The sequence below is a fragment of the Serinus canaria genome, chromosome 1 (genome assembly GCF_022539315.1).
Source record: "Serinus canaria isolate serCan28SL12 chromosome 1, serCan2020, whole genome shotgun sequence".
NCBI classification, from domain to species: Eukaryota; Metazoa; Chordata; class Aves; order Passeriformes; family Fringillidae; genus Serinus; species Serinus canaria.
Window position 1 is genome coordinate 24754079 of NC_066313.1, and position 25592 is coordinate 24779670.

Consider the following 25592-nt stretch of genomic DNA (forward strand, 5'->3'; position numbering starts at 1 on the left):
CATTTTTATGTATCCCAGTTTCTTTTTATCTGATGCAAACAAAGTGCACACAACTCTGGACTACCTGATAGGAGCAAAAAAGTATGTTATTTTCATGGAACAGGCAGATTTACAACAAGAGCTCAGTGTGCTCATGGTAGGGCTTCCCAGTGCCTAGTATCTGGTAGCATCCTGTAGGATCAGAGGCAGGTGTCTGTTCCAGCAAAAACAACACTGTCACCAGACTGGCTGAGGCACTGAGCTCAACCATCCAAGGACAACATGCTCCATGTTACCAAAGGAACGTAAGAGCAACAGAAATTCCTTGTAATGATTCCTCTGAAGCTGTGCTTATCCATTTAAGAAATGCCACTTGGAGAAAGAAAAACCACAACAAAACCAACAACCATGAGTTAAGCCAAAACGTTCAATATAAAAGAACTGTGTCAGGAAGAGTCAACAGAGAGAAGGAAAAATACTTACTAAAACACAAACTGGCACATCTCAACACTGCATTAAAAATAAATAAAACATAAGCATGCACTTTTATCCAAGTCCAACAGAACTTGAAATAAAGAAAAGTTTAGTGAGTCATGATCCAAACAAAAGCTCATCAAGGCTACCTATGCTTGGAAACAGCAAAAACTGTACTGATATTTTAATACTTGATTAGAGTTAAGACCCTGCAAAATTAATTTTTGTTGCTCTTTTCTGGGCATTTATCATGCTGAACCTCCTCACCTGCAGAAGCACTAGAAAACAAATTTTCATAAGCAATGACACTGAACACTAACAATCTTAAGTTATCCAAGATTTTTGCCTAATGTCTTGACAAAAAAAAGCTTTCTAGAAAAGGTTTTGCTGTTAGTAGGTCAGGGATGTGAGAACAGTAGGTGGAAATAGGTGAGGCATTCTGACCAAAACCAGTCTTGGTTTCAATTTTTTCCCCTTTAAAAAATCCTTTGAGAAAACAGGTCAAGAAGATCAGAGAAAGAACGCTTCTATCCACACCTAGAATATATTGTTTCACTAAAAGCAAGAAGAGGCACTTAATTTATTATTTACAAGAAGAAGAAAAAAAAAACACACAAAAAATTACTATAGATAAAGAAGTAAAATTTTGTTTAAAACAGAACTCAAGTAAATTTATCTAACTGCCTTCATTTATAAGGCTTACAATTTTGATAAAGATATTCTGCACAAAACCTGACATGTACTTTCCAAAAAACAACCAAAAATCAAAACTTCATTATGACTTAAGTATTCTCCCCCATTTTTCTCCAATACAATGAATTTGTACATAAATACTCTAAACACTTAATTTAAAAGTCCAAGGTGTCACACTGATGGCTTACAGAAGGCGGTTCTAACAGTATAACCCCATTTATCTCAGGAATTACACTGAAAATTAATTGTAATACCTTAAGATTCAGAAGGTGAGGCATGCCTGTAATACTTTCAAATCAAACTGGTTTCCACTACATTTAACATGCAGTACCAGTCAGTACATTCTCTCATATCAGACACTGCTTCCAACCCCCCTTCTACATGTCAAATAATCCAAGTTCCAACCAGGCTGCACAAACAGGGACAGTGACAGTAAAAGCAACTTAAACTTCAAGTGATACATGTTCCTTGCATAATACTCATTCACTCCCTAACCTGGATTGCAAGCAGATCATTGGTAGTCATGGACTTGAAAATGAGAAGGGGATTCCCCTAAATTATCTGTGAGCATTCCTAATATGTTAGAGGCAATGGAAAAAATATTATTGTCTATTCAAGAACGGCAGAAGAGTTGAACACATCAGACAAATTCAATACAGGACAGAGTTTATTTTATTTATTTTCTCCTAATGGAAAAAATTCAGGAGAAAAATTTATGTTATTTTACAGACAAAATGTTTTTTGTACAGGTCTCAAATACTAAACAGGAAACTGGAAAATAAGTCTGCTGGTATAGAAAATTCCTGAACTCAATGCAAGTCAAGACAATTGAACATCTGATAAAGCTACGTGGCTGCTCTAGTTACTACTAGCCACAATGAAACATTTCATACATGTTCACAACTAACTAGATTAGAATGTTTCTATTTATTCACTTTAGCTTTGTTTCAGTCACTTTAGTGGTCTGGATGAAGGCAGACAATTGTTCTTTAACATGAGCAACCAAGGCTTTCTCTTCAAGCCACAACAAAGGATGTCTCCATATACACCAGAACGTCCCCCTCAGCACGTCTGAGGTTGGTTTTTTGAGTTTATGTTGCCAGTGTTACAAAATCATGACAACTTATCAGCTTTAACTTCTCATATATCTTAGAATAACTGGAAAAGTAAAAAATAACTTTTAGGTTCTCAAGTCCAGAACTTCTTACTGAAGGATGCTATATTGTAGAGCCGTGGGTATATACTCAGTCAAGACAAGTCTTTAAGATACAAAGTTTTTCTTGAGGAAAAACATTCTAAAAAATCTTTTCCATTGGGTGGGGAGAACAGAAAATAGAGACATTTCAGCAGAAAATACATCCTTTTGCAACTTCACTGCCGTTATTTTTACACAGGCAGTGCATTTGAGAGAAGTAAAAGCAGCAATTGTTTGCTCACTCTGCCCCCATAGTACCTACAGAGAAAAAAAACACCATTTACATCTGGCTATCTTACTAAAGTTAAGACAAAGATCATCAGTTTCACTTCCCGATTCGCCTTTCCCCCAATATCCCAGCTTGTGCTTCAGACTGAACTCCTCCTTTTTGTGAAGTCCAACTAATCAGGTGGGTGTTTAGTTCTCCACATGTATCCTGAGCTGCAGCTCAACTCTGCTCATTTCCCTGCCTCCAGCGCAGAACACCCACCACAATCACTTATCATCCTGACAGCTATACTGCTCACCTGTCCCACTCATACCAGCATCCTTGTACAGAACCTTGTCTAGGCTTTCAGCATATGGGCTCTCCACAGCACACTATTTCTAAGACATCTGGACTGCCAGAAGTAAGAATTTGTCCCATATTAAAGGCTGTTTAAAAACAGAAAAAGGCAAGATGCAGCAAAATAAGAGTATAAATTTTGCTTCTGTACTCAAATTTTTTGAGTGACTTTAGACACCATATTTTCTTCCCACTGGCAGGAGTTAGAAGAGTGGCTCAATGAAGTGTTTCTCCTTCATTCGCCTCCAAGAAAACTGTTCTCTCCTGTAATAAAGTGCTGCTTTTGGGTACACCACATGACTTAATTAGCATGCTTAATTAAAAACTTCCCAGCTGGATCCACTGATCTGCACATCAATTTTAGTCCAAATCTAGAAACTTAGCCCACTTACATATGCTTCTACCACCATCTCTAAAAAGGTACCAAGACAGTATCCAAAAAGTTCTGTTCAAAAAAATGTATTTAAAACATTGGTAGGATATGAAACTTTAAATTCTCACTGCTTTCTTTATTTAAACCAAAGGTGCACTGCTGTATTCTTTAAACCAGAACTATTTTCAAGCTTGCAGTTCCACTTACTCTTTTCCCTCAAAAAAAATCACCATATTTGTGAAACAGATTTGCACAGAACTGAAACTGACAAGAAAATTCCCTTCTTGTGAATGTAACATCAGCTAAATTCTGGCATTGCAAACATTAAAATCAACGTTTTCCAGAGAACTCCATTCAAGAGTTCTGGTTGCCTGCAGTTTCAACAGATACTGAATGCAAGAAATGCAAAGGACCAAGAAAGTGACATGTGACCATTTAAACCAGAGACTTTAAACATGAATACAAGTTACTAGTATTTTACAAACATGGAAGGGAAGGAATGAGTACTTTTCTCCATTTCCTCTTCATGAGAAAGGTACTTTAATAATAAGAACTCCATTAACTTAAAATTTCAGTTAGCACACCAACTGCCTCATACTCATCTAATGCATCCTAAAGTGCCAGCCAAGTTCAGGGAAGAGAGGGGATTTAAGCATTTAATTTTATTGTTATTATTTACTTTGAAGCCTCATTTTCAGAAAACTCAATCTGAATGGTTCCCCTAACCCAAAAAGACCACTTGGTTAGGCTCTAGCTTACTTCTTTCCTTGCACCCTTTTCTGATGCCAGGTGACTTTGTTGACTTCTTGTTGCTGTCACAGCACGGAAGCTGAAGAATGTCAGCAGAAGCATCCCAGTCTCTCACAGCTACCAACAGGGAAGGGGAACAAGTTTTCCACAATACACAAGTTGTAAACTCTTCCATCATTCAGATAATGACAGCTGCAGACAAAAAAAGAACTGTACACCCTGGCAGTCTAAGCCATCTAAGAGATAGGACTATTTTGTGCATGTTGAAGTCAGATCAAACAGTAAAGCACAGCCTTAAGCCAAGCACTGCCTAGAAATTAAATAGAACTGTCTCCAGCAAGAGCCTCGCTTACAGCCAACCTTCTAATCCTTCCATCAGCCAAAGATTTCAAATGGAAAAAAATAAAAGGCATTTAGGACTACTACTGTACCTTAGGAGGACTTTGGCAAAATGTTACTGAGTTATCATTTCTTCTCTTTTATTTGAGCAGAATAAAAGGAAGAAAACTTTAAATTTGACATCTATCAACTTTTTCACATTCAAAATCATACTGAATGTGGAAGCAAGGACTCCACAGAATTTTACAATTCAGTTATATTTACAGTTCAGGATTCCAACCTTCCACAGTAACTTCACATGTGTACAAAATAAGACTATAGCTTTGCGAGGCACAGAAAAGGCATTTCTTTAGTTCTAGTCAAAGCTTCTGTATCAAAAGGGAAACCATGTACCAAAATACAGATGATCATTTCGGCTCTTAAGTATCTTTATAGTTTCTCATCTGACAACTCTAGACTTAACAGTTTCACACATCCATCTTACTTGCCAGGAAACTACATATAAGTAAATTAAAATCCCAAAAAAATTAGATAATAAAGTGACAAAAGGCAACACTTGAAGATCCTCTTTGAATTTTGAACTAATAAAATAAAAATAATGTAACAACTATCCACAACTGTGCAAGACCAAGAACGTGTTTTCTTTCTTAGTTTGTGTTCTATGCAACATCTGGTTTCTACATGCAATCTTCAAACACTTGTCCCCTTATTACATTAAAACTGAAGCACCTGCTGTGAACAGACAGTAGTTACATATTAATGGATAAATACTCTTCTTGCACTGGCATTACACACGAAAGCAATACACTCTAAGTTGTTTGGAGCAGATAGACACCCCTAACATAAGTTTGGTACCTATGCAACTAGTGCAGTTTGGTCCTGGTCTCTGCCTGAAGCTCCAAGCAGTTCTTGACTTGTGCTAAATTTTTTTGTGTTGAAGCAAGAACCACAGGATGAAAAACTGAAGGAAAGCATTGCTTATTCTCAGAACTCACATGAAGCAAGATCTAGAAATCTCCCACAGAAAGGCTGTGGTTGTCAAACGCAGTATAGGACTACCAAAGAGCAAGCTTTCCTCTCGATGATGCTTGTACAAAAAAATGAAATTCAGAGCACATTTAAACCTCTAACTAAAAATACTCCCCAACTGCTTTTCCAAATACAATACATTTACCTAAACTCCAACACTAAGAAAGTCCTATAAGTCTAGATATTAGAAAGATTTTCTTTTTTTTTTAACAATGAGGAACCGAAAGGTGGTGGGTGCCCCATTCCCAGAAACTTTCAAAGTCAGATTGGACAGGACTCTGAGCAACCTTATGTGGCTGAAGATGCCCCTGCTCATTGCAGGGAGACTGGACTAGATGACCTCTAAGAATCTACCTTGCTTTTTAGTGTTAAGGCTGTGACCAGTTTCATGAATCCTTATCTCCACATCCATAAGCTGCCAGTAACACAAGGCAACCTCATCCCAAGAGGAGAAGCAAGAGGATCAGTGTGCTGTAACTGAAATTCTTCCCAAGACCACACAGAAATAACTGGAATGAAAAAGTAATACCATAAGGGACTACAGGCTGTCTTAATTAAAACCTCTCCAAACTTCTATATATAAACTACCTGACAAGCATCTTCATTTTTCAAACAGGCACTACTGGGAATCTGACAGCCTTTCCTAATTTATTCCAGTGCTCCTGTTCTTAAGAGTTGACTTAACTAGCTTAGTAAGTGTTTGCTACAATTCAAGTCTACAAATAGTTTCCTCTCCAGTAGGGAAGTTTTGTATTTTCTTTCCAGCTATCTTTTATGTATTGAAAGAACATTATCAAAAGAAATCTCCCTTCGGCCTCCTCTAAAAAAAAATTATCATCCAAAGGGTTTTTAGTTTTCCCCTAATAGCACTAAAGCACTTCAGTTTCTTTAGGGGAAACTGAAAGTTCCTCTAAAGCACCTTTTTTAGACATCTGACCATTTTCCTTTGCCTGCAACTATTCTTCTCCCAGTACAATACCAAAACCAGATGCTGTACTTTAGCTCATTAGCATGCCAAGAAGTGGGAAGGCTAACTCCATGTATTTTACACGACATTGCCATCAATACATCCAGTAAAAGATCTGCTGGTTCTCCAGCATTGGTTGACTCATGGCCACTATGCAAATACCTGACTCCAGATTCTTCTCTGCAGATCTCCAACTGTCCCAGTTACCCCCAAACCTGTTATCAGCACAGTCAAACCTTACTGAAGAACAGATGACATCAGGTCCTCCTACATTTCATCCTACTTAGGGTGCCACTTGGTTAAGAAAATTTTGAACACAAGCTCCTTACTCCTAGGAGTGCCTCTGATAGTGCAATCCACAAGTCTGGAAATTTTACTTAGATCAGTCACAAAAAACCATCACTACTACAGTAAACAAAAGGGCATAAGGCCTGATTCTGCACATCCTTCTGGTTTGACACGAATCCTGACTTCAAAGAACATTTATTTTATAATGGCTGCAGACCTGTTCTTAGACAAACAAAAGTCAAAGTTTCTGCCATAATATATAAAGTAGTTAACACTGTGGAAGTGAGAATACACAATATAAAGATAGGTCATTTGTAAGAACAGACATACTGGGTGAAATCAAGGCATTGCCTAATCCACTTTCCTGTCTTTGACAGCTGACATAAGGAAACACCCAAGCAGTGGGTGTTTATAAAAGAATAACATCCAAGCCATTAACAGGAGGTATGAATAAAGACAGTTGCCTTGAATTGTACATTTATATATACATATATACATATATATATATATATATAATGCCACCTATTTTAAGCACATTAAGTAATGTTACCTAACAATAAATTACACAGTTCTCCAGCACTGCATGTTGTTGCCCATATCCAACATCAGTTTAAGGGAACTAAAAGCTCTCAGCTGTATAAAGTCAAAGAAATGAAAATGATGCAGTGACAAAATTACTGAAAGAAAAAAATTCACAGTATTCCATAAAAGTAGACATCTGAAGGTTTTAGCAGATTATGTGTTTTTAAACAAGCACTTTCATGCCACATAGCTGACTCCATTTGCCAGCACGATCCGTGGCTGATCTCCTTTTAAGAGGTTTCATTTATGTGGTCTACGTATCCTTTTCTTCAAAGAACAGCCATGGGATGGGTCACATTGTAAGAATCTGAAGAGCACCATATTTTTTAAAAGGGCATTTTTGAACAACTTCTGGAGGTTTGAAGCTATTTATGCTAGTAGCACAAAGGAGTATTTTTTTTTCTTTAATCTAGGCCAAGTTGAAGCAAAAGTGATTCATAACTGCACCAGCCTACTCTTCTGTGTCCTAGAGAAGAAATCCACTCTTGAACCTTCAGTAGGGACACCAACTCTCAAGTCAGACCGCCCAGCTTCCAATAATGTCACTATAGTTTCACTCAATTTTTCACATTTGAAGAGTTACGCTCTACAGAATCCACCCCCAGACATCCAAAGAGATACATTTCACAAGGGAGAACATTCCAGATATAATTTACAAATCTAGTAGAATGTTAGAATTATTGCACTAGTTCTTTCTATCTTCATTTTAAAATGGAGGAAAGGTATTTTGAGGTAGTTGTATATTTAATGTTTAATGACTTACTTTCCACCTAAGCACAAAAACTAGTAATATTTATGGCAAAGCTGATTCCATGCACAGAATAACTCCAAGTTATGGCTGAAGAAGTTGTAGAAAACAAAAATGGTCAAATAACCATTATTTGACTCACTGCATGTTTCCTAAGAATGAGATGGTTTCACATTAACACAGACAAAACAAGAAATCAAAGTTAAACAGCACAAGAGATGTCCAGAGAAATTCAATGGATTTCAACGAACAAATCTCCAGGAGTTCAGGAACATCTGCTCTCTTCAGTGTCAGATGAAAGCTAATTATTCCTCTTCATCTACAGACAAATTCCCTGTCCCCTTATTAACCACTTTTCCTGCCAAAATCCTGGACATTACCTGAATTTTTAGAAATACTTGTCTTTATTCTCTACTATTCTTAGAAATCACAGCACTTTCAAATACAGTCATAAAAACTTGCATCTATAGTTTCAGAGTAAAACTGGAATAGCCTGTGTACAGCAGTCTTCAAGGAAGCTATCTATAGCTGAAAGTCCTACCCATTAACTTTTTATTCTCCTAACTTCATAAACACCCTGCATCAGTTCTACAATTTAACAGGCTGATACATTTTCCATACACTTCTTCCTCATATTTCCCAGAAAAATATTTTGCAGACCAGACAGAGATGCCACCCCTAGCAGTCCTGCCATTTTTCCCCCTCACTAGCATACCTTAAGTCTGAAGGGTGTAAGGCGTACCTGTTAAGTACTAGATGAGGGCTGCTCACCTCTGCAGCAAGCCCCAGTGCACCACAACTTCAGAACTTCACTGGAAGCACAGCAGTGCACAAGAACATTGGGAGAGGTGAAAGCACCACAGCACAGAAGACTGCACATGAAGTGTGACTAACCAGAGCAAGCAAGTCAAAACACACACCTTAGCAGTCTTCCCACATACTCAGACAAGAATACCATGAGCACCTTTGCATGTAAAGATGAACTTTTGCAATCATACATGTAGAGAAGTCTGCTTTAAAGCAGAAGCCTTCACATGTGGCCCGGGTTTAAATTCCAGATCTCAGAACTCAAGATCATCTCCTCCCCTTCACATCATATTTCTGACCATGCATACATGTCTCTCTATACCCAAACACACATAAAACATAAGGACAACTTAGTATGACTTTTCTCAGTTAGAATCTATTGATTTTGAAATAGTCTGCCAGGAACTCTTTCATAATTCCACTTGCTCTTCACTTAAAAGAAAAAAGGACAAAATAAACAAAAAACCCACCCTCCAATGTCTGAATAAAGTAAACCTAAAAAGCATATGTAGATACTATATGTTTTAAACTAACACTAGAAAAAAATTTATGTTTTGCAATTATGCCACAATGTAAGAACAAAAATTAAGCTTTCACCAGATATTTTGAAATGCAGACAGTGTCATTGTTTCAGTAAATATTTCTGAAATGTCATAATTATTAAAAGTTATAGACGCAGCATAAACATTTCAGCACTACTTCCTTTTAGGGTTGGCCCACTGTAATAAATATTTACAGTCAATCATTAACTGCTCAAACATTACCACTGAAAAAATAGCCTGGGTTATTAGAAAAAAAATTAATTCACAAGCTATTGCTTAAAGCCAAGGCATTGACACCAAACAAAAAATGTTGCTCGTTGCCTCATGAATCTCTACCTGTCTCCAAAATCCCACAGGCATTTCAAATGTGCCACCTGGGAAAACAGCCGCCGTTCTTTTGCTGTCAGAGATGCCATGTCACTTGTCATGCTTGAACCTTGTCAGCCTTCATGGACACTGAAATATAGCTACTCTAGCTGAAGGGAAACTTCAGTCCACTGAAGTTGAATCTATCCCAAAATAGAAGAGACTTGCAGATTTGGCAGCATTCATTCCCCTAAGATCCTCCATTAAGCCCAATACATTTCTGAAACATGCTCTGATTGCTTGAATGACATTCAGACACGCCTGCTGGTGAGCTTCACTTGCGCATGTGAAGAGTCCATCAAACTAAACTGCCATCCCCACATCACCTGAACAAGAAATTATACACAATCCTGAAACAACTCATGCCCCCTGCACTGAGCAAGGAAGAGCAAGTTTAAAGTTGAGCTCAATCTAAAATTGACAGTACCTTATTTTGGGAGTTGCAATTAAAGCTTTCCCTGCCTTCACACTGACCAGTATCCTCTGAAGTTTGGGTCCACAATTTCCAGAATAGTAAAGTTCTCCCACTCCAACAAACCTTATACTTTTGTCTCTGGTACATTTAATAGATGTTTCACTAGAAAACCCAGACAAACAGAAAAAAAATTCACCTAGCTTTCCATAGGCCTCTAAAACATTTTCTCAAGACTCAGATCAGCTCTGCAATCCATCGTGGTTACTAAAACATATTGGTAAATCTATTCCAAAGTCTCTAAAACTGGAATTTGATTAGGAAGGTTCTATTCTCTGAGGAACACAGAGAATAGAACTGCTATGGTGCATGACTATACGTACCAGTGGCTGCCAAGGCAGTACACATGATCACGAGTAAGATGGCAAGATTAGAAGTGAAATGGTCAACAGATACAATCTTCTCAAGGACAACAGTATTTTCTGCTTCTTTAGGTTTCAAGTGAGCAATTGTATATATAAAGAAAACAAAACATTCCATCTACTTACCTGCAGAGAGGCTGCCCTGCCCGAAAGCTTTCATTCTCCAAGTGAGGCACAAAACATTTTTTTGTGATGCTGATACTGAACCCCAGAAATTGAAATACATTTAAGGTTATGGGCTTTGTTCATGGGCATATAGATCTGTGCCAAATGATTCACATTTGCTTGGCCAACATCCAAATATTCAGTTTATTTAGGCTGATGAATTTGTGACCCCTTCTTCCCTCTAGGAAACCTGCTCACACAGGTCAATCCATTGTGCTGCTTTTCTCAAATAGATACTTAAAACAACTAAGCAGATGAGATGGGGTACAAATAGCATTGTATGCTCTATGTAAATGTTTACAGGAGGGTGTGAATCAAAAAACCAGATTGACACTATCAACTGTGACTAAATAGTTTTCCTCTTTTGACACAGCAAGAAAAACCAAATTCTTCTTTGCAGCAACAGTCACAGTTTATCTTTCGGCAAAACATATTCTTGGCCTGTCTGAAAATTAAACAATTGCCTGCATTCCTGGCAAAAGATATTACTATGAGCTACAGGGCTTGTATCTGACAAGAATTATATTCCTACTAAAAAAGTCAAGAGATGATATGGCTGTAAGAAGTCTGCCTTGGTTGGAAAAATTCAGCTGCTGCTTCCCTTCTGGTTATAACTTCAGAGCCAACACCCAACTTTTCTTCTTTTAAGTGCTCTGACCCACAAGACTGGCAATTTTTGCAGCTGCACTCAAAAACTTACCCTCATGTACATACAACAGCACAATGCACAGCCAGAATTTCTAAGTCCTATATACCCTCCTGCAATAAGCATTGCTTATCCAGTGGCAACAATGAGCAATATCCTCCCTTTCCCTTTTGATCAGCAGGTCTCTTATTATCATCATCTGCTATCAGGCACTTAGACTACTAAAATGTTTCTCCAACTCAGTCCAAATGCCTGAAAAGACATGTCAAGCAATGTAACTACATCACTACACATTTTTGTGGCATATCAAGTTTAAGAGAAATTTTTCAGACACAAATATACTTTTACCAATTCTACATTGATCATTATACCCTTCAAAGAAAGAGAAACTCAGCCCTACTCAGACATATTACAAAGCTATAAAGGCATATTTTTCTTAGCTATGTGTTCTCACTTTTGTACAAGCTAAAGTGAATTTCCTACGGAAGGTACCAAGGCGCACTGCTGCCCCATAGCATTGATTCTTCAGGTAACCTGACCGTATCACCCACACAGAAACCCTGGAAATCGTCTAGAAATGAATCGACACAGAAGATAACTGGCACTTTCACCTGTGCACTGATACATAGTAAACAGCCCCTCCCTCAGCTGATGCGGCCAAGCCAGAAAATACACAGTCCCTGCTACAGAGACACAGCAAAGCTCCTGGCAAAGAGGAGCTGGAGGCTGGAGCCACCCCTTCAGAAGGAGCTGTTGCTGTATGGCTTTTGTTAAAAAAAAAAAAAAAAAAAAAAAAAAAAAAAAAAAAAAAAAAGCCCTGAGTTCTTGACATTGACAAGCTATCTTACCACTTTCCTTTCTTCCATTATAAGACAGACTAGGTGAGAACAAATTGCCTTAAATGCTTAGATCTACTTCCCGTCTGCAAGAGATAAAAGTACAGAGTGAGCTGCTTTGCTTTATTTCCTTTTCTGAACAACAGACAAGTCATCTGTGGCAAGAGCACCTAATGAAAAGATTCTTTGATAGCACTGAACATACAAGAAAAATCACTGTCCACTTCTTTTAGAGGCACAGCAGTATGACTTCTGGGCATCCACATTTCTGACAGTTCTTAGAGAGTGATACAGGACTAATTTCAGAAAGGTCTCCAACATGGATTTCTATGGAAATACCACCATCTCACCTCTCTTACTGCCCTGACAGAACATCACACAGCAACACCTACAGGACACAGGATTGGGTCAAACATGCATCGTTGACCCTCTCTCTGTGGCATGGTAACCTATCACCTATGGGGGCTGGAAGGATTCTGAAGAGGTGGTGAGAGCAAATTGTTGTTATCCAAATCCAGTTTGCAAAAGCTTCAGGTAGGCTGATTCATTTTAGGCTTCTGTTTAATGAGATCCAGCAGCAATGGCCAGGAACAGTTGTCTGAGCATGACTATGAGGTTGTAGCCATTTCTCCCAGACCTGCATCTTGCCACCACATCTCACACCTTTCTCACCTCAAGATCAGACTGTTACAGTGCACTCAAGCAGTTACATTTTAAATCAATTCAAAAAATATAAACTGGCATAGACTGTTATGCCTCCAAACTTCCACCTCCCCCAATGGCAGCATGCAGCACTTTGAAAACAGTCTCTGTGGGATAAGAAGTGACAAGGAGGTTTCTGGTTTTGCATCTGAAGAAAGGGGGTCTGACCTGTAGAGTACACTGTGGGTTTTAAGCCTTTATGGCTGAAAGAGTATCTTTTCTTGTCACACTATAAATGTTGTAATTGGAATTTATTTTCAGCATACATAAATTAAAAGGCATCTATCTGTGCAGCTTTCTGAAAGAAGTTCTGAAAAGGCAAATTTTTGAATTTTGAGTGGACTTGGATATTCTGTGAGGCAATCAAACTTTCAATATTCTCCATTTCCTAGTTGCTTGACTTTAAAAGGTTTGTTTGTCTTTCAAGGCTGCTCCTGCTCCAGGCTGATGCTCATTAAATTCAGAAAGAGCCAAGTAACTCCACCAGCCATATTGTTGCTGCAGGAGACAGCCACTTTAGCACTTCCCACACTAGCTATGGGTGACTAAAAGTCCTCAAAAAAATTTAAAAATCAACTTTACTCTAACAAAATCTAAAGGGAGAGAACTCCACAAAAATATTCAAGTTTTGAGTTGTCTGCTGAAATTTTTTGAATTCAGAGGTAACAGACTTTTCAATTTAAAATGGGACTCGGTAATTTGAAACAAAAATAATCTAATAATTTGAACCAAGAGGCTTCAAGTGTTCTACAAGCACCTGGCCCAGTTTAGCTACTGTGTTCAAATAATCAACAGGTTTAGCATTAATTCATTTCAGAAAATGCTACAGGTGATTGCAGCACTGAGCTTGAACTGCAGGCTTTTTGCACACAGATACCCTGTACATTTTCAAAATCTTCTTCAGCCATCCATCCAGTTTAAGACAGAGCATGGGCTGAGGGAACAGCAGCAGCCAACATCCCACAGATTCATATCACTGTGAAGATCTGTGATAAGTAAACTGAACACTAATATTGGAAAAGTACTTTATATTTTATCTAAACAAGCTCTTAAAGATAGAATACAAGACAATTAAAGAACTCTCTTGGGGCAATAGAGAAATTCTTCAGGCTGTGGGGTGGTCTTCAGCTTTTCTCATCTCCCTGGCACTGCTTGTGATACCTACAAGGCCCTATCAAGTTAACAGATGAGGTGATTCAACAACCTCCAGAGCCAGGATGCATACAGGCAATGAACACACTCCATAAGCCACAGCTGTGTAAACAGGTGAACAAGACAGTTCCAATATTGCTAGGAAACACAGAAGGTGAATCGAGGGGTAATACAAGAGGGGATCACCTCCAAGAAGCAGGGTAGGGAAGAGGAAATGTGCAGAACAGAAATGGAATGCTCAACTAGCTAATGGTATGAATAAAGAGGAAAGAGTCTGTCAGCATAAGAATTATGTACAGCAGACAGTTCTATTCCTTTTCATACTGCAAGGCACAACTTTGGGGCACTGTAACATGAAACACTTTCCATTCAGGCACACATGTTCATTAGCTGACCCCCTCAGTGCATTTTTTTCCAATCTAGGAATGAGGAAGGCTGCTCACCCAGCAGCAGTCAGAAAGCTGGACAGGGCTAGGATGAGCAATGGCCAGACACATAACGCTCAGCAGGTTTCTGGAAGGGAGTGATTTTCCTCTCTCCAGCAAGGAAAGCAGGATGGGCAGCTTTCAGTTTCAGAAACCAATTAGGCAGAAACTGCTATCAAAGCAATAGAGAGGGCCCTACCCTAACTGGGTTGAGAAACACCAGGTGGTATTATCTCAATAGCTTTGCCAGTTTCAACAGCCCCGCTCATTCCTTCTCGCTGAAGGCGCCCAGGGTGCCCTTTATCTAAGGCTCTTCCCACACACCTACCTGGACACCATACAGCATTAAACTAAACTGTCACCTAGACACCACTGCTACCTAAAAAGCAGTCACTTTTATGTAGTGGCTCATGGAATAGCTACTAAAAGAGCAACAAACTCAGACTTTATTCCTTCATGAACCACTTTTAAAGAGCCATCACACTCTGTGAGAACAATACACAGCAATATAGGCTTACTAAGCTATTGTGCTCTCAGGAGACTTACAGAAAAAATCTGGTGAATCTAAGAAGAAAAGAAAAATGTCAACAAACCCTAAGTTTGGCACCACTGAAACATTCTTCCACAGAGTCCAAAATGAATTATTACAAGACTGTCCTTTAGGTTTTGCAACCAAGAGTATGTGGTCAACATCAGAATTAGCTAAAGCAAATAAAACTGCCTTCCTCACCCTCCAAGTTGACGAATCCTGCATAACCAATTACAGACCCATGACACTCACACATGGGGCAAAAACTCTTCATGGCAAGTGTTAGCCAAGACATTATTTACTGCAGACCATCACGACAATTGGCTACAGTTACAATAAGTATTGCTGTCTGCAAGGACTTGGTGTTACTTGAAACACATATATTTCCCAGAAGCTCAGAGAAGGAAAAAAAAAATCAATTCTACAGTCATTAGAAGAAAATTCTCAAACTGCAAACTTTGAGACTTCTATTTTTATACTGATATTTTTAGTCATGTGTTGCATGACTACCCTTTGTATTTCAAGATTATTTTTGTCCAATTTGAGAAACAAGGTACATCTGTATGCAGTGTAAGAGCAACTAGGTGAAGAACAAAAGAAAACTTCAAGCTCCTATCTCTTCTCCTACTATAATGAGCAGGTTGATACTATCAGCAAGTGGAAAACTGGAAGCTTAGCTCCTTCCTTTTGAGGGACAGGCTTAACACAAGGAGTACCCATGTCTTTTTTTTTTTTTGTTCAGAGAAAGCCTACAAACCCAGCAACACAGACCCACACAAAGAATACCCTATCTGAGAACTTTTTCAAGGCAGAAATCCATATGGTTGAGTGATTTCACAACCACAAAAATATAAATAGAAAAATAAAAAGTCAGATTTCAGAAGACAGAGGTAAGGCTTGAAAGATATACATGAAGGCCACAGGGTTCCTTCTGTTGCAGAGATATCAAAACCCTTGTAACATCCCTGACAGAGCAATGAGAGCAGCATGCATGAGAAATCATTTTTCCCAACAGCCAAAGGAGAAGCAGCTGTTGATAATCCCCCATCCTTCCATTCAAGGCTTCATCCAGCTACCAACTTCTGAGATCAAAGTATCATAAATTCAATCTAACAAAGTGCAAGCAAAGAGACGAAAAATCCTTGCTCACTCTTTCCTCCCCTCATACCTTGGGAAGAAGCGCAATCACAGCAGGGTTCTAGTTCTGCTCCTCCCAGGAAACACAAGGAACAATGAACCCTCCTCCAGTATTTTATGAATCCTTTTCTCATCCCTTAGATCTATCATTCCTAGGTAACTGTTGCAGCGCTCAGCCAGGAGAAGCAATAGCTGCAACAGACATCAGAGTAAGAGTGACTTCATCATCTGATTTCACCCCTCCTTACAAATGAGAGCAAAAAAGCTGACACCAAACCAGTCAGGTTTGCTTCCAAAAGACCCACACGAAGACAGAAGCACTAAAGATGTCCCAGACACTCAGAAGATACCAAGCCATCAATTTTCACCCTCCTCACAAGGACTCTTTTGTCCCAGCTTTAACTCAAACTGGCTCAGAAGGTAACTAAGTATCAGCCTATAAATACATATCAAAATGAAAGAGCCGACCTAACTCCGTTCACCACACAAGCACTCCACACTGGCAATACACAGCTTGCTACATCATGTGATAAGATGTTACCAAGACTCTGCTAACCAGAAAAATAAAACCTTTTTTGACACCCTGGAATTTTTCTCACTTAAAAAGCAAAGGAAAAAAGTTAACTTCCCAGGCTGTCTTACATGGCCGGATTAACTGAAAATAGAAACTGCACTTCCCACAGAATCCTTGAATGTGGTTCTCTTGCTTTGTTCTGACATTTTTTTCCAGACAGCAGAAGGACCAGGAGCACATGACTAGAGCGACTGGGGGGGTTATCACAAGTGCATGCGCTTTATGTTACGGCCTTTGTTTCTCCCTCAGTGTTATACACTTGGGATTGAATCATATTTGCAAACTTGTTAGTCTGCATCAGTTAGCACCCTCTTCACAGGCAAGCATCTGTCTAGTCTTTGACCTCAAATAAACGGGAAAGGAGCATCAATGACCTTTCAAGAATCAAGCTGCAGAGTCTGAATAAGACAAATTTAGTTGCTGAGTATGACAGGTTGAGGTCTCGCTTGGTTTAGACAACCACCTGCAGAAATACTAATCAACAAGACCTGCTTTCCATTCCACAGGCAGATAAAGTAAACCAGTAAATTAAAATGGAGTCACCCACAGTTCTCCACCATACAGATCAATAATCCTTAATAAATACTAGTGCTGGACCTGATCAAACATATGCTGTCCTGCTGCTAATATGAGTTAACTGCACCCATGGTTTTTGGAATGCTCCTGGCACAGTGATCATGCAGATATAAGGTGGACTACAGCCCCTGAGCCAAATGCTCTCTTCAAGCCTTCAACACCAGTGGAAGACATTTCGGCGCAAAAAAAAACTATCGAAATTTTTCATATGTCAAAAAGCTCACAATCTCCCAGTGCTTTGGCATGAAACATACAAGCCCCTGCAACAGATACAGGCAGGTACCCACAGAGCCATGTCAGGTGTGGCTTTACACGAATATCAAATAGATCAATCGAATGGGAACACATTGAGCATTCCTGGTCCCATAAAAATATCATCCTGCATTTCCGTAAGAAAAAAGAAAATATCTCTAAAAACTACACTGTTCATCTGAATCTGGAAAAAGAATTCAGATCTTAACGTGAGCACATTCAAATCAGGAGTAAAGAAATTCCATATGATAAGCACATAGCTGATCTATAGCAACTCAGAACTGGGCCTTTTTGTACCAGCAATGTACATTTGTTCAGGTTTAATTCAAATGTTTAATTCACATAAGCCAGCTAAACCCATGGATAGAATATGAAGAATGGGCACACATTAAGCATTTCTGACATGTCTGTGCAGAATAAAGCACAGGCCTCATTCTTAAAAAAATATTCCTCTGATCAGAAAATTGGAAAAAGAATGCCAAGCTTGACATGTGAGCCCATGGAGTAGTTATTTCAAAATAAGCATTTTCTTATGAGCATTTTACCAGAGCCTGGAGGATATTAGAGACACCTTTTGTAAGCTCCCCTCCCCCTCCCTTTTTTTTTTTTTTTTTTTAATGGGCTGGACTAAAAGGTGCTCACACCCGATCTACGGGTGCATGGAAAAACCTTCCATGCTGTCTCCCCTTAACAGCCAGGAGTGCTTTAAAAAAAAAAAAACTCAAAAAAACACATAATGAACGTGAATGTCACGGTCATACCTGTGTGCCCGCAATTCGTTTCCTCCTTTCGGTGGGAGGAGGGGGGAAATGAAAAGGAAATACAGAGTACAGAGCTCCGAATCCGTTTCACAAAGGGGGAAAAAAGGCTTTTTAATGAGCCAGAGGCCGCTGGCAGCGACCAGGAGCTAAGGACGAGGACAAACCCACCGGGATTTTCCGTCCAGCAGGCCCCGAACGGAGCGGCGGCGTGCGCCTATTCAAGGTTAATGGGGGGGGGAAGGGGAGAGAAAGGAGCTGCCGGGGCTGGGGCCAGGCTCCCTTCGCCGCTCCCCGCCTGGGCGCCCGAAGGGCGGGGGCAGCCTCCCCCGGCCCTCACCCCCCCACCCGAGAGGGGCAGGATACTCACGGCTGACTTTCATGCTGCCGAAGGCCGAGGGCTGCTGCACCGGCTTGCAGCTCTCCGCGAAGGAGGTGGTCCTGGGCCGCCCGGACATGGTCTCTCCCGCTCTGCCCCAACGGCGATCACCTCTCTCCTCTTCCTGCCTTCGCCCTCCGCCTCGCCCCGGCGGGCCCGCCTGCCGCTCCCTCGCTCGCTCACTTGCAGGAGACGGGTGGGACGCGCCACATGAAACGCCGGGACCCCCCCTTCCCCCCCCGGGGAAGCCCCCTCCCCTCTCGGTCTCTGTCTCCCGGCGGCTGCTTCTTCTTCTCCTGCCTCCTGCTGCTCCTCCTCACGCCGCCCGCTCCTCACACGACCATCCTTCCCGGCCGCACCGGTAGGTCCGAGAGCCGCCTCCCCCCGGCGCCGCTCCCGAGCGAGGGGGGTTCGCTGGGCCTCGCTGCCCCCACCCCGGGCGCCAGTCACATGGGGCGGAGGCTCGCGGCCCGGCTTCTCCGATCCCGCCGCCGCGTTTCTCTCCTTTTATTTGCTTTATCTCTTTTTTTCCCCCTTTTCTTCTTTTTCTTCCTTCTCTTCCTTCCCTCCTCCCCGTTCCTCTCCTTCCCCCTCGCCTCTGAGGGAGGCGGCAGGCAACGGGACTATTTTTTTCCCTGGCGGAGGGATCTCGGGGCACTGCCGAGCGGAGGCGATGCGGCAAAGAGTCGCAATAGGATCCGGTGGTGGCGGCGGGATCCGCGGCGCGCGGAGGGGGGTGAGGCGGCCAGGCGGCCTCGCTGCTCGCTGACGCTGCTGCTCAGTGCGGCGCTGAGGCGGCGGCGGCGGCTTCAGCGGTGTGGCCGCTCATTGCGCCCGCACGGGCAGCTGGCGGCGGCTCAGGCAGGGCATGCTGCACTGCGGGCGGCGGCCGGCGACGACGGCACGGGCCATGACGGCGGAGGTTTCCCTGCTCCTCCTCAGCCCAGCTTCAGAGTGCTGGCGACGGCTGCTGCTTTTGCTGCTGCTTCCCCAGGAGCCCAAGGCACATAGGACTCGTCCGCCCAGCTGAAGTCTCCTGCCGGGCCCCCCTCCCTGTTCCTGCCGATCAGTCCCTTTGTCCCCGCTGCTCCCTCCGCTGCGTGCCGGGCTCCCGCCGCTGCGCTCTGTGCGTGCGCCAAAGCCGCGCAGCCGCCCGTGTCCGCCGCCGCCCTACGCTGCGGAACAGCCGTAGGCGCCGTCTGTGAATACCCGGCCGAAGAACCTGGCGCGCCCGCGAGCCCCCGGCCCGAGGCCGTTACGGAAACGCCCGAGCCTTCTCGGAGCCAATCCTGAGGCCCTTACAAGAATGCCTGTAACTGGCCGGAACCAATCACGAAACCACCGCGGGCGCGACCGATTCTCCCCGAAGTAAAGCGAAGACCCAATCAGAGCACGCCGCCGCCGCCCTAGCAGCGCGGGCGGGCGGCCAATGGAAAGGAGGGCTCTCTTCCGTCCATCGCCGGGCCAACCCGAGTAGAGCCGAGGAGGAAGAGCCAATCAGGAGGCGCGCTACCTCCGTCACCCAGCCCTGGGACGTCTTCAAGTCGCAGCCCGAGGCGGAGACCAGCCGCGGGCTCCGATTGGCTGGCGGCGATGAGGCTGCCTGCAGGGGACCAATCGCGAGGCGCGGGGCCACGGGCGCGCCCACTCCCGACGGGGCACGGCCGCTCACCTCTGTGGGGGCCGGGGGAGGGCAGCGCGCATGCGCAGTGTAGCCGGGCGCCGCCCCTCAGGCGCGCTCCCGTGGCCCGACCCGCCGGGATCGTGTTTGGGGCAACGCGAAAGGAAACCCGAAATTGTGGGGTTTGTGACCAAAACCCGTCAGGCTCTGCTTCATTGAGCCGTGAAGGAAATAGTGCTGGCGCGCGCAGTGCTGTCATAGAATCACAGAATGGTTTGGGTTGGAAAGGCTCTTCAAGACCCTTCAGTTCCCACCCCCCTGCCACGGGCAGAACACCTTCCACTAGACCAGTTTGCTCCAAGCCCGTCCAACCTGGCTTTGAACACTTCCATGGGAGTGGGATGGGCCATTCACAACTCCTCCATGTAGCCTTTTCCAGTGTCTCACCACCCTAATGTAAAGAATTTCTTCCAAATATCCAATCTAACCCTACCATCTTCCAGCTTGAAGCCATTCCCCTTTGCCTGGTCACGACAAGCTCTTGTGAACAGTTCCTCTGCAGCTTCCCGGCAGGAAATGGGAGGCTGAACAGTCATGGATGTGGTTCATGAAGCAATGGTGAACCCAAACTGGGTCGAGAAGGGGAAAGAAGATGAAGGCTCTCGTAGAAGGTCCTCCCAGTTCAGCTGTTAACAGCAAGGCTTCCTCACAGGAAACACAGTTTGTATTGAGGCACTAAATACCCTTATAGTTAGGTCCCACTGCCACCATAGATTGAGCTTGGCCCTGGCCAGAGTTCCAGACACTGTTCTGGAAGAACTTGTCCTCCTTCAGGGCTCTGGAGCATCCCTGGGGGCAGCAGCTCCCAGCCCTGGCACAGCCAGCACTGCTGCCTGCTGTGAACTCAGTGAAATTACTCAGCAGACATCAGCAAAAATGGAGCACCACTTGCTTATGCCATTAAAAAAAACAAGAAGTGCTCTTGCCAGAATAGTTTATACCACAAACAAAATAACTTGGACTAGCAGAAACGTATTTTGCCAGTGTTTGAGATGAAGACTGCTGTTTTCTTTTAAGGCATCAAAATATCGTCAGATTTACTTTTTTTGCAGCCCTGAACACCATTGCTATGTGACCAAACAAAGACCTGGTCAAAGGCAGCTGAAATTTATCCTTTACAAGAGCTGTTTTCTAAAGCCAAAAACAAACCAGCCTCTCAAAATGGTCCTGTTCAGCATTTTGCTCACCCCGGGGTGGTTGGCTTGCTGGAAGCCTTTTTTCTTGCCTGATAAATGATGAGTGGTTTTACCTACTACAAAGGCCATGGTGCTGTTTAAGGTTTGATTCTTCAGGATCTACCTGTGCAGCTCTGTACAGCTGGGAACCTGACAGGTGAGAGTCCTGTGCCCTAGCCAGAGCTAAGAGACACTGAAGTCACAGCACAGGAGTGGTACTGCAGCCACCCCAAGCCACCCTACCATACTCATTGTTCCAACCCCCCTCTGAAGTACCACTGTGTCAAATGTTACTTAGACACAGCTTCAATGAGCGCCAAGAGTGAAAATGACATTTTCTCTCCTGTTTGGCAGTTGTCAAAAATTAGGGTTACAGATTGGGTTAGCTCTCTGAAGCGCATTCTTACATAAAACAACAAAGTAAATATGCCACCAGACAGTGGCCAGCTCTCTTTCAGGTGGTACCTGAAATGTACCACCAGGCATTCCAGTCATTATTTTTTCTGGCTTTGGGCATCAAAATGCTAACACAAATCACGTTTTCTTATTTTCTGACAAAGTTCTTTGAAATTACTTCATAAACAGGAGAACTGACTTAGGAGAAACAGCCGAGCTTTGTTTCTTGAAAAAGTTGGCAGTCTGAAAAACAGCGGGTGGGGGAGGGTGAGCTCTTTTCTTTTCAGCATTTGCTGTTACTCATGATAGTAGCAAATAAAAATCAGACTGATGCATAATTTATACTGATGGTGCCCATTTGAAAAATGTCCCTTAAAGATTTGTAATGAGTCTGCAACCTGATAATAAAAATGGGAAATCAACCTCATTTTCTTGCAGAGAACAAGCTACTTCAAGAAAATAAGTTTGTGCTTGTCCTCCTCTATCTAGTATAGCCATTCTCTAAAATCACCCTTTTTCCTCTTCAATACCAAAGTAATCTGTATCAAAACCACAACTTGGTTGCTACTAATAACACTTTTCTGAGTACCAAGCCTACCCATCTACATGGGGAATGCATGTTACAAAAATCCCAGCTGCAGTATTTCATATTTGGCAATCCTGCACATATTTCCATTTCATAATTAAGCAACCAATTTCCAAAGCCTGTCCATTCAAGTTGTAGCATCTCCTCATCCACCAGGAAACCACAACCATGTTTTAAAGGAAAATTGTGATGTATTTGAGGGGATGGAAAAGCATAAAGCACCTCCAATTTCAGTCAATCTGTTCATAGATTCTTTCCTTAACTAAGACTACTCTTAGTAAAACCCTAAACACACAATAAGGGCATCGATTAAGCTTTCATCCTCAATTTCAAAAATGGACTGACAATTAAAACCATTTGTGAGAGTCATGAGTGAGCTAGTTGCTTTTTTAGACTGAAAGATTCTCTTTTGACAACATTGCAAAGTCCATATTTATTTTTGGCCCCTTGGCTGATGAAATGACCTCCCTTTAGAATCTGCAAATATAAATAGAGTTGACGTTTTAATGATGAGTTTTCACAAGCTATTATAATCCAGCATCCCAAGCATCAATATTGTTCCAAGTCTGGATGCACGGGGCAGTTTTACAGCTGCCATGTCTCTGTAATGTGCAAGTGCCCTGGGAAGTTGTCTGAATACCTGAGGTGTCCGAGAGAAATTACTGAGGTGTTATCTCTCTGAAATGCCATAAGGTGGCAGTGAATTGGGAAATTGGTACAACTTCTGGGTAGAACAAAGCTCTAAGGAGCTCAGGACAAGAGTAGGGGAGGGGTTTTGTTTGCTTGTTTAGGGGTTTTCATTTGTCTGTTTGCATTTCATATATCAACAATAAACTTGAATCATTCTAATCAGACACTGAATAGGCCTGCTCCGACAGGAACTGGTAGACATGTTCCTGCACGGGAACTCCTGCTATTTTCTTTCTCCATTGCTTCCTTTTCAAGTGATCAGCAGGAAGATTTTCTGTTTGCTTACCTTACAGCTCTTGCTGGGTCGTTCCATCACAAGGCATGGTGACAGGCCTACCTCTTGCTAGTCTGGTAAGGATGAAATGATTCTTGGCTGTTTTGAACCTTGCTGTGCTAGAGAATCTAAATTATATTAATGGATCTACCAGTCTTGTATCTAACTCCTTTACATTGCCAAGGCAATTATCCAGAGAACAATTTAGTGAGACATTGTAATGGCTTGTCTCTTGTTTGATTGGCATGGGCAAACTCAGTAGTTATGGTTGAACTTTAACTTTGCTTTTTTTTTTCCAGTGGAAAATCAGCGATTGTAACAGTAACAAATTTACCAATTGCTCAGCCGTTAATGATTAAACAATAAATCCTGAAAAGTGGTTTTGATTTTTGTTCCAGAACAAAACCTGAAGGAATCTATGTTTAGAACATACCAATTGCATGTATGTTTCTGAGCAGGACACAAATTTTTAATCCTGAGAACCCACTATGTTGTAATCACTTCCTGTCACAAAATATGTCATCACTGACAATTGCTTCAGAGGCCAGCTGATGTTTTGCTGATCTGGATGTGCGTGGGTGCTCCTAGTCCTTGCAAGACTCCAGGTAACTTTGCCAGAACCGATAAAGCCGAGTGGTCCAAACAGTTCAGGGTAACAGAAGCTACAGACAACTTCTGTATTCCAATTTGTTGTGGAGGTGAATGAGCAGAGACACCAAATACAGGTTCATGGCAATATTGCAACACGTGGAAAACGTCAGTGACTCAGTACGCAGGAAGATGCATCCTTCTGTGGAATTAAGTTCTCCCTGCTGATGTTCTGCACAGGTTTCAGGTTGGTTTTATCCACTGGCTCTGGACAAAAGCATCAGGTTTCCCATCATGCCAGGAGAACATTTTGTTCAGTTGGACAGTTGCCTTTGCCCTAGAATTTTTCTGACCACAATGTCTTCATAGATAAGCCTGGAAAACAACAGTGTCCAGAGCCAAAGAAGCTCTACCAGTCTAATGAGCTTCTGGGGATGTCTTCCAGATTCTTGTTTTCTGGAAAGCAACATCTATGCCCATTTCTTCAGGAATCTGAAAGGGTTCAAATCTAGAAAAAATGTTGCTCTCTTCTGTGTGTATCATCTCACTCACGTTAGATTCAGTCAAGCAGCCCAAGACTGACATCCTTTTGCTCTCTCTGCACTACAGTTTTGGTGGAAGGCCCCATGAATGTCCCATTCTCACAATTTCCCTGCTTCCCCAATCAACTTCCAAACTGGCTGTTGAGGAGACTTTTAAAGTAAAGAGAGGTGAAGCCAGCCTGATTCCTGAGGCCTTCAGTTCTTTTGAGAAAACCTTAGAGGGAGAGACAGCCCTAACTACAGCCCCAGGATTAGGACTGCTCTTTAGCTGGATCTTGGTAGACGTATGGAAGAGGCATGTGCAGGGGAAAAGAGCCAGGCTGGCTTTCCAAGTCATCACAGTGACCTAGAAGTTGTACCAGGAACCAGGCACAACAGCCAACAAAGGAGATTTTTCTCCACTTCCTCCTTCAGACAGCTGGGGGATGTTGCACCAGGGTGATGAGGTTTATTGTGCCTTCTCACAAACGCAGGAAGAGGATTCGCTAGTTCCTATTGAAATAGCTTTTGGAAAGAAAGCATTGCACATGGTGCAAGGTGCCAAGAGGAGAAAAGGCTGTTGAGAATAGATGTTTGCACCATCAAAGAAGCAAAGAAAGCAGCAATAGGCCTGGTGAAGCCTGTCTGGGATGCCGTCCTTGCTGGAAGGGCTCTCTGCAGAACAAAATGACCGTCCTTAACTGCTCATCCAACTCTTGCTGTTGCAGCTGTTTTTACCCTGGCTGAGAATAACTGCATGGGTACAGGTCTCCCCAGCACGGCCAACCCTGCAAGGGAGAAAGAGGACAATAGTGCTTGGTGGGTTAGAGCCATTCTTGATATCCACAAGGCGAACCGTGCTATAGAACGTCTGCAGAGAGAAATGATTGCTCTGCAGTAGACAACACATAGCAAAATGGTTGAATAGAGCCATCAAACCGTGGTCATACATCAGCTACAGCAGTGACTTTGTACTGTTGTATATCTCGCCTGTGAACTGGGGTCTCTGGTTTGCAGAC

General features: G+C 42.4%; 1 protein-coding gene across 2 annotated transcripts in view; it reads right to left on the reverse strand.

The window, feature by feature from the left end:
• The window catches only part of GSK3B (glycogen synthase kinase 3 beta), a 148489-nt gene extending 129693 nt beyond the window's left edge, over positions 1 to 18796 (reverse strand). For both annotated transcript variants that reach the window (XM_009102590.4, XM_009102589.4), the window contains exon 1: positions 18654 to 18796. In XM_009102590.4, coding sequence (XP_009100838.1) covers positions 18654 to 18741 — 88 coding nt within the window. In that variant the 5' untranslated portion in view covers positions 18742 to 18796. The remainder of the gene's footprint in view (positions 1 to 18653) is intronic.
• Between the last annotated feature and the right edge of the window lie 6796 nt (positions 18797 to 25592).